The sequence below is a fragment of the Artemia franciscana genome, chromosome 4 (assembly GCF_032884065.1).
Source record: "Artemia franciscana chromosome 4, ASM3288406v1, whole genome shotgun sequence".
NCBI classification, from domain to species: domain Eukaryota; kingdom Metazoa; phylum Arthropoda; class Branchiopoda; order Anostraca; family Artemiidae; genus Artemia; species Artemia franciscana.
Genome location: NC_088866.1, coordinates 30,716,803 through 30,731,361, shown reverse-complemented (window position 1 = coordinate 30,731,361; position 14,559 = coordinate 30,716,803). Strand labels below are relative to the sequence as shown.

At 33.3% G+C, this 14,559-nt stretch overlaps 1 protein-coding gene across 2 annotated transcripts; it reads right to left on the bottom strand.

Annotated features, from left to right (window-relative positions):
* Positions 1–504: 504 nt before the first annotated feature.
* On the bottom strand, positions 505–14,017 carry LOC136026286 (transmembrane protein 223-like). Of its 2 annotated transcripts, none has more exons than XM_065702684.1 (3): positions 13,648–14,017; positions 4,820–4,962; positions 505–703 (listed from the first exon to the last, which is right to left on the bottom strand). In XM_065702684.1, the coding sequence occupies exons 1-3, from the start codon at positions 13,976–13,978 to the stop codon at positions 554–556; spliced, it is 624 nt and encodes a 207-aa protein (XP_065558756.1). In that variant the 5' UTR covers positions 13,979–14,017; the 3' UTR covers positions 505–553. The 2 variants fall into 2 exon arrangements, with proteins under 2 accessions (XP_065558756.1, XP_065558757.1); XM_065702685.1 differs by having other exon boundaries at positions 13,836–13,975.
* Positions 14,018–14,559: the final 542 nt, after the last annotated feature.

Genomic DNA, 14,559 nt, shown 5'->3' with positions numbered 1-14,559 from the left:
GACATCACCTATATTTTCTATTTTTACGTGGAATCTATTAGGAAGGGGAGGGAATTGCATCCCTCCCCCTAATTGACGCCACTGTATCTGTATACGTGTTCATTCGACAAGCCCGGCGTTAAATAAAAATGCTTGAATAAATTTTGGAGTATACATATGTTTTTTCTTCTTCCTGCAAACCAAATTCAAACTAATTAGATAACTGACTATTTTTCTGATCCCTCAGGTTTCTCATTTACATATCTTTTTGGGGGGTTTGTGACAGAACTTGGCTTCCGTTCCTAATTAGAGATATTACAAAAGCATTCTTGAATATGTGCCTATTTAGGCTCACATTGATTTTCCCTGAAATTTTTTTTTTACTAGCTTTTCCCTGAAAATTTCTGTGTCCTTTAACAGATTTTGCCTATTGGTAAATATGACCTATAGGTTAGTGACATCTTCTGTGTGACTACAGCTTCACACCTTTCACTTATTCCCCCATTACTATTAAAGAAACAAAAGTTTTTTTTATAAAAACATTTATTTACTAATTAATCAAATTTATCACAGTTTACAATTGTCTCCGAAGGCCTACAGTGGAATCAAATATTTGAGGGTGTACAAATAACCCACGTGTGTCAACTGAATAATGCAACATTTTTCCTTTCACTTTTAACGGAATCGCTGAATTTGCTGAATTTCTGCTCGCTTTAGCGCTAACCTACAAAAAGAACATACATATTAAAAGTTATTATCTATTATATACTATAATAGCTATTATAGTATGTATTTATATTATAAAAGCTACTATAAAAGTTATTATATAACTATAAATTTTGTTTAAACTTTAATATATTTTAAACTTTTATAGCAGAATTTTATTTGTTATATTTTAGACTTATTCTATAATAAAAGTTTAATATATACACTGTACTATAAAAGTGTAAAAAAATGTAAGAAACCTATTATAGTGTAAAAAGAATAACTGTAAAAAGAAAATGCTCACTAACGCAAGAACAAATTACAATATCTACAATTTATATGAAACACTAATAATAGCTTGTAATTACTTATTATCATAATATTCCCATCACACTTATCACGTAGGTCCAATCATATGGTGAAAAAGTAGTTAGAATTAACTTGGAACTACCTAGAATTGTCCTTAAATAATCTTCCTTGAAGGTATATAGCATATCTTCCTCTGTTTTTCGTACACCTGCTTTTGTATGATGTTTTCCTCATAGATATATTAGAGTGATAAAGGGCTGTTACTCACTTTCTCTCGTTTGCGGATTCTGGACAAAACCACTTGAGCTTTTGCTCTTCTACTTTCTACAGTAGAAAATAAGAACAGAATATTCACTACAATAGCGTTAAAATACTAAGGACCAAGGAAAACATTTTCACCCCCTTGCTCCATCTTATGTATATTCATTCCTTAAAGCTGCGATTTTTTACGATTTTTATTTGGTTTGTTATACAACTATTAAGCTGATTCTGTTAAGCGTAAATTCTTTCTTTTATTGCCACACCGAATCGTGAAGATGAAACAAGCCGAAGCGTTTCCTTGTTTAGGCAAAAAGCCAAACAGAACGATTGTACGGCCAATTTACGTGCATCATAGAATCAATCTTTCAATAATCAATATTCCGAAGATTGTCCTTTTTGGCCAACCGTCTGGGGCTACACGGAAAGCAGGTCGTCCTTGTCTGGGTTGGGAGGATGTCATAAATAAAGATTTAAAGGAAATGGGAACTTCCTGGGAGGGTGTAAAGAGGGAGGCTTTAAACAGATTAGGTTGGAGGAGGAGCGTGCGTAGCTGTGTTGGCCTCAGGCGGCTTGGTGCTGCAGTGAGTTATTAGTAGTAGTAGTAGTAGTAGTAAGTACAACCATTTGCTATTGAACAAATATAGACTAGTAGAATATATCAAAATTAAAAAAGAAAAATGACGTTTTACAAATCAGAAGATAAAAGGATTTTATTACATAGTTCTTACTGCATAGTTTGAACCATACAGTCACTTCTTTTATACCCACTTTACTGCCAATAATGGCAGTGTCTGTCTTTTCCTATAACAATCAGGAAGGTAACAGTTCCTACATCTACGTGATAATACATTTTTTTATCTCATTTTCTGTCAATTTCTAACACACGTCCTTTATTTTTAAACTTGGTACTTGTTAAATGTTGAAAGGGCATACTTACACAAAGTATCTTTTGAATTAAAAACTGATTTCCATGTTGTTTTTCTTATTTTTTTCAAATGCGTATATGCTTGTGTAAGTTTCTATTTAACTGATTTAAAGGATCAGATTTCATTTTTATTGCCCTATTACTATAAGCTAACATGAGCATTTCAATATTGGAATAATGCGAGCTAAAAATTTTCAAAGTAGGAAGTACTATTTCAAAGCACACACAGGAAGATATAAAGATAACAACAAGCAATAAAAATCATATTTAAAATGACAAATAAAACACAGTACAAAGGAATTATGACATCTTCTCATTGCCAAAGTGAAATCCTCTTGAAATAAAAGTCTAAAGGCCATTCTCTCTAGTTAGCCTAGTCTAGAATTGTATTCAGTTTCCAAATTTTCTTGGCACCAAAAACAATGTAGAAGTGAAATTAGGCTTCAAATGTGTTTGTCCTGACTTCATCATAAAAGTGTGGTATGTTATCTCTAAGATAGTCAGACTGAAGTTAATTTATACCATCATTACAAGAAGAAAAGAAAGAGCAAAGATAATTATCGCAAGCTGGTGGAAATTTTCTTCATTCACGAAATAAAGTCCCCTACTTCATTCACGAAATAAAGCTACTTTACCACAGATCTCTCTTGGAAAACCCACCAAAATCAGGTAAAAAACGTTCTGTGCAAGAAAGCTGGAGATCACTCTTCTTGAAAAAAACTTCTATTGCCCAGCTCAATCATGCTACTTTACTAGTGTTTTATTAGAGTCACCGCAAGTGTTGCCAACGCTTCGGAAGAAAAAGTACCGCAAAACGCCCTAAAATTGTATCACTGATCAAAAAATTGTACCATATCTTTTTTTTCGTATTGTGCTACGGGCAAGACAAAAATATTTCGCTTCGCACAATACGTGGACGGTCGGAAAATTACATTACAATAAAGAGAACGAAGTATCAGATATCTTCTTTCAAAGATATTTGGGAGACCTCCTTTCCCCTACAGAAACCATTTTGGTGTCACTCCTCCAAATAGCTGCTCATCTATATATAAAAACTACAATTCCCTCCGCTCGCTGCGTCCTGACGCCCAGTCAAATCTTAGTGTACCATATTGTACCACATTTTGTAAAATGTACCAGGAAATTTGTGATTGTACCAGAATGTACCTTTAGAGGTGAAATGTACCAAAAGGTACAATTGTACCGCTGTCGGCAACTCTGGTCACCGTGTAATATGAATGCCTGCTGTATGCTGGTACTAATAAAATTTTGTTGGCAACCATCCAGAAGATACAGAGCAGGGCGGGTTCAGTTGTTACCCATAACTCTCTTCAGTCTGCTAGTGAAAGGTTTGATATAGCGTTGATTGCTTTCATGTACTGGTAAACATTTTCATGGAGTTCTTACGTATTTTTGTTCATAACATTTTTGGTCTTTATGGTGTTAATTCTGTGCTCATGGTGTTAATTTTGTTCTTGCGCCTCGCCAGAAAAGTTGACCAAGATATATGAAAGCTCCTTTTTATGCACCGACAAATATTTTCTTTTGTCATGGTATTCTTTTGTGTTTTGTTCATTGATTTTTCAGGTTTATAGTGTTGATTTTTAGTTATTTGCGTTTATTCAATTCTTCTATCTGGCCAGCTTAAGTTGTGTCAAATGTAATTCCTGTTTATAAATTGATACTGTTTTTTTTATTGTGTTATTTCGTCTATTGTGTTTTTTTTTGTGTCCATGGTGTTGGTTTAGTACTTATGCACTTTTGTTGTTAATGATTTTTTTGCACTGTTGTTTCTTTTTTAGACAAGTATTAAAATAAGTCACTTTATTTTTGGAAAAGCATCTAGAAAAAATTCAAGAGAATTTCACTTACGGTCGGATATACGAGCAGGTAATATTATATAAAACACTATACAAATAGTAATAAGTAAGAGTAATTAATATTAATATAAACGAACATTATTTAAAAATAAATTTTTAAGGGTTAGGTAACGACTAAAAACGACCTGAAATATCCTTAATTGACCCCTCTACATACTAAAATTAGTGACGTCAATTCATAAAATGCAAGAGGGGGGAAATGTCTTTTTCAAAATCTATGGGGGGGGGATGTGGAGAATTATGCAGTGTTTTTCCATTTTCTTTTCAGTGAAAAAAAAAGTATACTTCAAAATCTAGAAGGGGACCTTGGTAATGATTCTGTTCACAAGGAAATGATGCAAGTAGACTGCAAAAACGTGCTTAACTTTTCTAAGAGCATCTCTATTTCTCTCTAAAAAATAGTGCTTTTACAAGTAAAGCATTGCTGGCGTTGTTGCTACGATTAAAACGGAAACTGGGTAGCGTTCATCATTTAGAAATGATATTAACTCTAACTGCTGTAATCTATATTCCATTAACCTGTTTAAATTTTCAAAAATACCATTTTGGGTATTGTCATAAAAAATTAAGAATAATTACCCCCCCCCCATATTAAAAAATCCCTATTTTGTGCCTTCATTAAAAAGCAAAACTTTAGAAATCCTTGCTCCCCTTGCTAAACGTCTGTGAGCTGGTGCCCCATACAAACATTTCACATGATCAAATATACTTAGTGTTTATAATTTGATGGCTAAGATTTAAAATAAAAGTAATAAATTACCTTCTCAAGAGGAGTAGTAAAGATAATATTTCTACCAAATGGGCCATATGTAACAAAGGACACTGATTTTCCATCTTTTCGCAAAACTAAAAGTTTAACATTTCTTGCACAGTATAAGAAACCTGCAATAGCAATTGAAGTTCCTAGAAATAAAAAGGTATATAAATACTAATACTTTCTATAAAAAAGAAGAAAAAGGGGGCAGAAGTATAACTTGACTGTTTATTATTATTCATTTTTTCTTAAATACTAGAAGTATATTTAAGCGTGCCTGAAAACAAAAAGGTTCACTTTCTGATGACCCGGTTGGAAAAGGCCCATCTTCCAGTGCCCTTGAAGAAGCATGCACCTTGCAGTTTCAACTGATGGCTACAACAACTTGATCTACTAAACTGTACAATATTGGTAGTCATTAGATACTATTGTAAAAAGTTCTTTTGCAAATCGTGTAGCTTCATTCGTGTCACCACAATAAAAATGGTAAGCCAAAGTTGTAGGTTAGAGCTTCTGGAGCTGTTCTTAATGAGAGACGTGAGATAAAGTTGGCCAAGATTTTGTCAATCTGCGTTGTAGGTGTTCTGCCGAGTCAATGTCCTTATCATAAAAAGAGCAGATAGCACAATGTTCATACTCCAGGATTGGTCTTGCCAAGGTTTTGTACAGCGTAAATAGTATTTCCTTATCGAGAAACTTGAAAGGTCTTCACAGGATTCCAACTACAATCAACGCCTTCCCAGTGACTGCTTCATAGCGGCTAGAAAAACTCATCTTGGCATCAATAGTTATGCCAAAGTAATGCTCTTCAAGGCTAGGTGCTGGAGCAATTCCAAGGAACTTAGAAGTTGTGTTTACTGCTGTGGAGACTATTTGTATAAGGTGAGATTTTGTGGCATCAATTTCCATCATCCAAGTTGCCACTCACCTCTTAATTTCCTCCAGGTCCTTTTGTAGAATGCTTTGAGCTTCTAATGTGGAAATAACTCAAAATAGCATCATCTCGCTGGCATAAAACAAGATTCTAGAAACAATGTCATCTATAAGGTTGTTTATGTATATGTTGAAAAGGAGAGACCCAAGTACAGATCCTTGCGGCACGCCACTGACTACATTGATTGCTTCATTGTTTCAAGTTTCATTGCTTTTGCCATTCACTCTTACTACTTGTTTTCTCCTGGTCAGGAAACTTTCAAACCAGGGAATGATGCTAGGCATTCCCTTGTTCCTCACTTTATAGACTATCCAACATAATAAAAGGTCATGTTTTTATCAAATATACTCTAATTTTTACATTTTTTTTTCTTATGTAAAGACTAAAAAAAAACTATGTTTGGACCTTTTTACAGTTATGCTTAAAATTTAACAGCCATTTTGTTTTGGTAATTTCCTTCAACCATTTCATGATCTGCAAAAATTTTTTTGTTGGTCAAAGTGTTGGCAACAACGTTTTGTTTTTTTTTAGCAAAAGAAATAACTGAATTATAAAGATGGCATCAAGCTCCCCCTCCTCACATCAAAATAGTCAACTACCAGTTTGGTGAATTTTCCAGTCATACTTAAAGCTAATCAAGGAAATTGGCACACCAGCCTTGGACTTTTTATTAATCAGGTCGTTTTATTAATGTGATATACAACTGACTGAAGCACAGAGGAAGACGATAAAATATATATATATCTGAAATTGATGAGAAACCATTTAATGAAAGGTTTTATACTCTAGAGCTATTATCTTTTCCTTTCTAATGTAAGAAAAGTATTTATAACATGCTACTAAACATACAAATATGTTAGAAAACTGAGAACAAACTGTTAGAAAGCCTAGTCAACCAAATTGTTAACTCAACCATCTCACAAATCCCACCTAAAAATCAAATTGTGCATTGGTATCAACCCAAATTGAAGAAAAATGGCCAGGTCAGGGACATGCAACTAGGGATGATCAATTAATATTGTTCTTCTGAACATCACAGCTTCAGATACATAGTGCCAGGCTGCCAATCAATACTGTTCTGCCAGAACATTAAGTGGTGCTTTTAACAGTTATAGTGACCAACGAGTATTAAGCATGCAATTGGGTATACATTATTTTCAAACTACATATAAAATCGGATTGTACAACTCCATCCATAAGGTAACTTATGACTTTACTTTAGACTTTAAATACCATGCTCAACTAGCAGTACTAAAGTAATTATGATATAGTGCTTTTGATAAAATACCATGTCTAAAATCATGAAGTATGACATATATGGCTAGTATATGACTTGCCACTCAATTAGTTTACAATCCTAATAATATTCAGAAAACCACTGCTATGTCTAACTGCAAGCTATACTAAGTTACATTTGTTACTGTTGTGCAAATTGTACATGTAAAAATACTTTTTGCTCAAAGCAAAGCTGCCAAAAAGTTGTGCTGCTACAGTATCGGCTACTTCTGGAATTTTGTCAAGTTCTATTACTGGCAGCTTTGAATCGTTTTGTATGCCTGCCTGTTGCATTCTGTCTAGTCAGTTGCCTCTTCTATTAAAAATACATGTTATTTCTTAATGTTGATAAATGTGAATATTTTGTGTTTGATGATGTTGTTGAATCCAATCCTTTGGATTGCAACCATTTCCCTTTTTCGTAAGTAAATTCTTTTTGATGACTAGGTCTCACTGTTTGCAGGTCACTTAGCTCTTCCTGGTCTCAAGTTCTTAATGATGTAAAAAAAGAAACTTAAGCTAGGTTATTCGAAAATTGTGGTAGCCAAGAACTACTATCAAAGACGATTTATATCTAGACAATAACCCAGCTTTTGTGACCATTCTGTGCTTTTTTGTGGTCGTCTTAGTAGTATTCTTAATATAAGTGATTTAGAATGGATCATGATCAACTATTATTGATATCTTAAAATACTACTTTATCTTTCTGTAATAGTAATTTAGTTCCACTATACTCAGCAACAGTTCAAATATTAAGCTCTAAATAATTAATGATGCTCCATTAAGATCTTGGTCTGTTCCACTGTCTTATCTGCTATTTTTAATAAAAACTTTCATTTTCTTATGTTTTGCATCTTGAATGTTTTTTTTCCTTTATTTACTCTACACTTGTATAGTTGTTAAATTTTCATGTATGTAATGTAGTGTATTCTCTAACTTTTCGTTATATTCATAAAGTGTCATTTTTGTATATGAGGAGGGTTAAGAACAAATCATTAGCATTGCATAATTTGAGTTTTTTTTGCTATGCCTAATTTTTTTATGGGACCCTAGTTTTAAGAGTGTTTGTGCAAAATTACGCAATAAACATTTTGATAGGTAAAAGTGAAAATTAGTAAGTTTTCCTTCTAATGAATAATAAATGCCAAGCACTGACTACTTTTAAAGTTTACATTATGCTTTTTACAAGTTTGAAAGTTTTAAATCTAGTTTATAGTCTTTTTATTACATCTGAAAATCCTATAATAGTTAAATATAAATACACACTTTTTGATTTTCTGTCCAACGTATTTGGCTTGTTGTGCAAGCTTATTTCAAGTTGGCATAATTTTCAAAGTTGCAGGCATGAAACCAGCTTTGAACAAAAGATTTCTTTTCTATTGGCTGGTTTTGAAAGCCTGCTTCCATTGTATTTTCAATTTTGCAGAGTTGAAATAAGCTTGGGTCAAAGATTTACTGAACCATTGGTTTTTTTTGCCAGCCTGTTTCATGTATATTTTCAATGTTAGGAACCTGAAACATGCTTAAATTAAAGATTTGTCTAGCCATTGACTTGTTTTGAGCATATATACCAATTTGCAGGCTTGAATAAAAAATCTGCCTTGCCATTGACTTTAAGTATGTTTTATAAATTGCAGGCTTGAAACAAGCTTGAATCAAGGATTTCTTTTTCTATTGGCTTGTTTTGCAAACCTATTTTTAATTTTGTAGATTTGAAATAGGCTTGAATCAAACTGAGCCATCGGCTTGTTTTGCCAATCTGCATTTTGATGGTGAATATAATGTTTGAATACAGAATATAAGATTTGCCAAGGCATTGGCTTGGTTCAGGTAGACTACAATTACCAAGTTATGTATTAGGATCAAAGACTTACCTTGCCATTAGTTTTTTTAAGCATGTTTTCAAAATTGTAGGCCTAAAACAAGCTTGAATCAACCTGTTTTAGATATATCTTCAATGTTGCAGACTTGAAACAAGCTAGAGCCAAGGATGTATCTAACTACTGGCTTGTTTCAAGTATATTTACTGATTTATATGCTTGAATCAGAGATTTACAAAATTTCAGGCTTGAAACAAACTTAAGTCAAAGATTTGCCAAGCTACTGGCCTGTTTTGCATGCCTTTTTTAAACCTTAAAAATCAGAGATTTTCAAAATTACAGGCTTGAAACACACTTTAGTCGAGGATTTGCCAAGCTATTGCCTGTTCAAACCTTGGTTTATCATTCATACTTGCAACAAGACAAAAGTTTAATAGCCAGCCAGAAGGCTTGAATCAGAGATTTCCAAAATTGCAGGCTTGAAACAAGCTTCAGTTGAGGAATAGCCAAGCCATTGGCCTGTTTTATATGCCCTTTTTTATCATTTATACTTGCAACAAGACAAAAGTTTAATAGCCAGAAGGCTTGAAGCAATCAAGTTTGGGTAACAGTCTAAATCAAGGTCTTTTTTTTATAAATAGAACTGTTTAATTTTCTTAAAATTAATTTTAGTTGAATTTAGTTTAAAATAGAACTCTGTTACAAAGTAGAACTGTTTAATTTTCCAACAGATACTCTTCCTAAATATAGTATTCACAACTCTGACAAGGCCTTCTCTCATTTGATGGCCTCAGATACAGCTTTAAATAGTATATGTATTTTAGTTACTAACACCATTTTTTCAGAATTCAAATCAGTTGGGTAGTTAAATTATTTAAAAAGTGTGGATAAAAATGGAAGGAAATGTGATAATTTGATGAATAAAAACATACTGCATTGTATAAAGTAAGGATTTTGATGTTAGTGCTTTGTTTTTAGTTTGTGTATACACCAAAGGGCTATATGGGGCCAATGAAAGGGAGTGGTTATTGTCAGAGTGAAAAAAAATATAATTTTTGGAAACAGTGTCAATTGGGGAATCAAACGGTTTTGCTTTTTTTTCAATAATTAAGTGTATTTCTGAACATTTTCCTTTGATAATCATGGCAAAGATTTCTGCTAACTGTGACTGAGCAGCATTACAGTTGCTATTTTTCTAGGCTTGATAGTACAAGCAGCCTCTATCCTGCTATGTGTTAGTAGAAATATTTGAATCCATTCTTGGTAGCATAGTTTTCTTTGTGTGTTCTTCTTTTTTTTCTTTTTTTTTTTTTTGTCTTCTTGCCTACTACATATTGAAACCTTGTGTGATTTTTGGGCACTAAAGATGCTGACTGATTGATAAACCAAAATTTGTTCAAAATCAACAAAGGCAAGTGCCTTTTGGAGAAGGAGGGATGCACTTCAAAAGACCTTTCATGGCCAAAACCGTGGTTTTTGATTTATTCCTAAAACTTTCATTCCCCTATCTTCAGGCCAAATGATTTACCCATTGGCCAACTATGCCCAGGTTTAGGGGCACAGTAAATTATCACTGAATGAGTTTTTATAAACAAAAACTGGACTGATGTGATTTATTTTCAAAATTCCAGGTGCACTCCACTACTGTGCAGCCTATTCACAGAAAAGTGATTTTAAAACAACACAGGAATTCTATGACCACTTGAAAACTGTCAGATATCTCATAAGATTGGCAGCTGAAAGTTTGGTATCATCTCTCTCTTTCATTATTTTTAGCTTATCAGTTGTGTTCTATTAAGGGCTTCTGCTATCACTGAGTTTTTGGGGATTTCCCTAAGAATCTTGCAAAACAGAGCAGCAAAAATACTTGGGACTAGAAGCATCAAAGCTTTAAATAAAGCCCTATCTATCTTAACTAACATCTACAACAGAAAAAAAAAATCTTATTAAACATTCTAGTTAGGCAGCTTGGTGCTAGTCTAGAGTAACTGTTCTTTTAAAGGAAAAATATTACTAAAATAATAGCAGTGCCATTTAATACTATTTCAAAATGTCATGGTTGCTTATCTGACAATGCACCCTACCCCCCCCCCCCCCCTAATGATCCCATCTCCCTAATATAGCCCTAAGATGAAGAAGAAAAAAAACTAAAAAAAAATGCCATACAACAATGAAATACATACTTTATAATATGCAGGATATTCTTAAAAATCAGATTATCACGTTTCCATCCAATATAATTCACTTTTTAAACCATTTCAAATAATATTTTGTTAAATATTGTAAAAAATCCCAGACAGAACTAGATTGTATGAAGCAAAGCAACAATAGATAACCCATTTTAACAAAGAACCTATGACATATGACCATTATTAGTAATGGAGAAATATGCTTTAAGGTCTATTTATGGAGTCATCAAGGAGGGTTAAGTCCATTGTTGGAAAATCAATCATGACTGATCCAGGCAGCTTAAATTTAATACCCTGAAATGCAAAGTTATTCACCTTGGAACAAATAACCCTCTGTGCCAGTATGCTATGGCATCCTACACTGGTTCAAAACAGCCACTCCTATGTAGTCCTAGCAAGAAAGATCTGGGAGTCTTGGTTGACAAAAAGCTTAAGTTTAGTTTTAACACACAGTTTGTAGTAGAGAGTGCCAGCCAAATTCTTTGTTTAATAAAAAGAAAATTGTATAGCAGAACTCTAGCTGTGGTCACCAAGCTCTTAAAAAGCATGATCAGACCAAACTTAGAACTTGGGATGGGTATTGCTACTCCAGTCAATAAGGATGAGATATCAACTCTGGAATCAGCACAGGAATGTGTAACTAAATGCACAAACAGATTTCATCTTCTTCCATATCCTACCCAATTATATGAGCTCAAATTAAAATCTTTCACATATAGACATATGCAAGGGGATGTATTAATGACATACAAGTTAGTACATGACCAGAGTGTTATTCCCAACCTGTTCTAGATAGTAAGTTTGTTGAGTACTAGAGAACACCTTGAAGCTGTACCAAAAATGTGCCAACACAAGGCTGTGATATAATTTTTTTTTTCTAATTGCACAGTCAACCTATGGAACTCCCTAACCCATAATACTGTAATGTCTTCCAGTGTTGAAGCCTTCAAGTCTACAGTTAACAAAGACTGGTACAGAAAACCTTGGCTCATGGTATAGGATGCACCTAAAGAGTTGAGTCACCATCATTATTGACCAGCATTCACAGGACTTTTCCTTATTGCTGGCAATTGCAATTTAAGGTAATGATATTCAAAATAGCATAGAATAAAAAAAAAGAAGCAAATTACCTTAAATTACAGAGCTAGGAGTTATCTAAGGATTTCTTTTGATGGTACTACTTTCATTTTATTAACATATTTCTTTCAGAAGAGCTGTAACTCTAGACTGTTACCAGCAGCTCTACAGTGGGAAAAATCTTAATAAAATAAAATATAGTTCTATTGGATTTGTTATTTTATGCTCTTACCATAAATAGAATTTGTGTTTCTGACAGAGCACCCTACCCTTCCACTTGATGGTCCCTATATAACCCTAATAAAGCATTTTTTTTTGCTGTTTTTCATCTTATGATGAGTTACTTAATGTGTAGCTCTATTCCTTACTTTTCAAGTTCAGTTTTGCCTTCATGGTTTCAAAAGAATCAGAAAAAAACACAGTTTGAAATGATTGACAAATGTAGACAACAATGCAAAGAAACACAACAATCTTGTTTTTTATTGTAAGAATTGTTTTGTTGTAAGAATTTTGTTTTTTAGCATAATGTTTTAGTTTTGCAAATATACTAGAGCTCTGTCCTATCTGGCACAAGCCCTGTGGTGTCTACAAAACACTTCAGCTGAAATTCTTACTTCATAATATGTCATATGTTTTTATTAATTAGACTGTCATGTTTTCTTCCATTTGCAACCATATTCTTAAGTATAAATTTATCATCAGGGGGGCATTGGCAGAGTAAGGGTAAGGTACAAAATACAACACTGAACTTTAAAGTCCCCAATAGTGGTGCTGATTTCTGTTTCATGGTCCTTCAGCCAGGAAGTTCAATGGGGGGTGGAGCCAGCCATCCTATGCTTTGTACACACTTCCTGTTTACCTTCCCTATATCTCTCCATATATCTATTTACACCTGGGTTGACTCTGAGCTAATAGTCATGTGACTGACTGTTCTTCTAAACCAAATAACTAGCAATACAAGGACTCAAACCCATATGCTCATTTGCAGTATTTCAAGTGTAGCATGTAAATTATTCCAGCTAGAACATAGGTTTGTATAAAACCAAAACAAACACCAAAACAACACAATTCTTACTCTATAATAACCTATGTAGACTATCATAACTGTATTAATAACATTTTCATTTTTACTTCCATTTTTATTCAAATCAATTAGCCATTGTATAATTAACATTCAATATTTGAAATATTTAAAAATATTTTTTAATCCAAAATAGCCTAGACTGGTTCATATGGTTTTGCCAGGTCAAGGAACCTGTTCCCATAGAAAAAAATTTAAACAGATGCACAACAGAGATAGATTAATTATGGACACTAATAGGACAATCACAGCAACAGGGCGAGTTGGGCATTTACAAGTGAAACAATTAGGCTATAGTAGGATATTTAGAAAGGCATAGTGTATTCACCTTATCCTTATGTCAGCAATAGATTCATGTATATATTTACTAAATTCAATCTGCCATTATCTAGAATCTGCAAAAAAACATAAAACTACCGTTTTATATTTAGCCTAACTATAAATTTTCTACAACTTACCCAAAACCATACTCAAAATTCCTAATGGATATCTCCACTTTGATTCTCCAAAATTAATTTTATACAGCCATGAAGTATCTTTCACATCGTCTTTTAATTTAGTTTCGTTCATTCTCAGAAAACACACGGCCATATAATTCCAGAAAACATATTGAGACATACAAAAGAAACTCATAATCCTGAAGTACCTAGTGTTGTCATTTTTATAGATGAGAACATCTTTGGCAAGCGTTTTGGAAGGTTCATTCACTATGAAACGAGATAAAAGGGTGGTTTTAAATATGTTTTTATTCAATGTGGCAGATTTCAAACTTCTTATCAAATTAAGCATCTTGCAGATTTAAATTTGATGCTTAGATTGTCCCCGTTGTCAGCCTTGCAAAATGGATTTTCGTAGCCACTGCCAAACTAGCCAGTTTTCTTAGTAAATCAATCTAAGTTCTTGAGCTTCATCTTGATTGACCTTAGTCATCCTGCCAGCAGCAAGGTCTGCTTCAATTGTACTTCCAATCATAGCTTCCAAAATTACTAAGGCTGTTCAATCATACTGGCTGTCGAAAATTGATCCACATCCATGAAATGCTACTGACAGGGTGAATGATTTTAATCCAATACTCCATATCTTTTAACAGAAAACGGTTTTAAATAAAGCTTAGAACTCTATTTTATTATTATAATATTTTACTTCAAAAATATTTTTTCATTCTTCTCTGATCAATAGTCTGAGGACTGTGATGAGATTGTCATAAAAAGTTTTCAATTAAAGGTTTTCATAAAAGGTTTCGGCTGGTTAGCTAGCCGAAACAAATCAATAATTATATGAAAGGTTTTAAATATGGCAACTGCTTATTGATGGAAACTCATTCAGCAGCTACTGATGAGAAAATATATTATGTAATGCTAGGGTCCTTT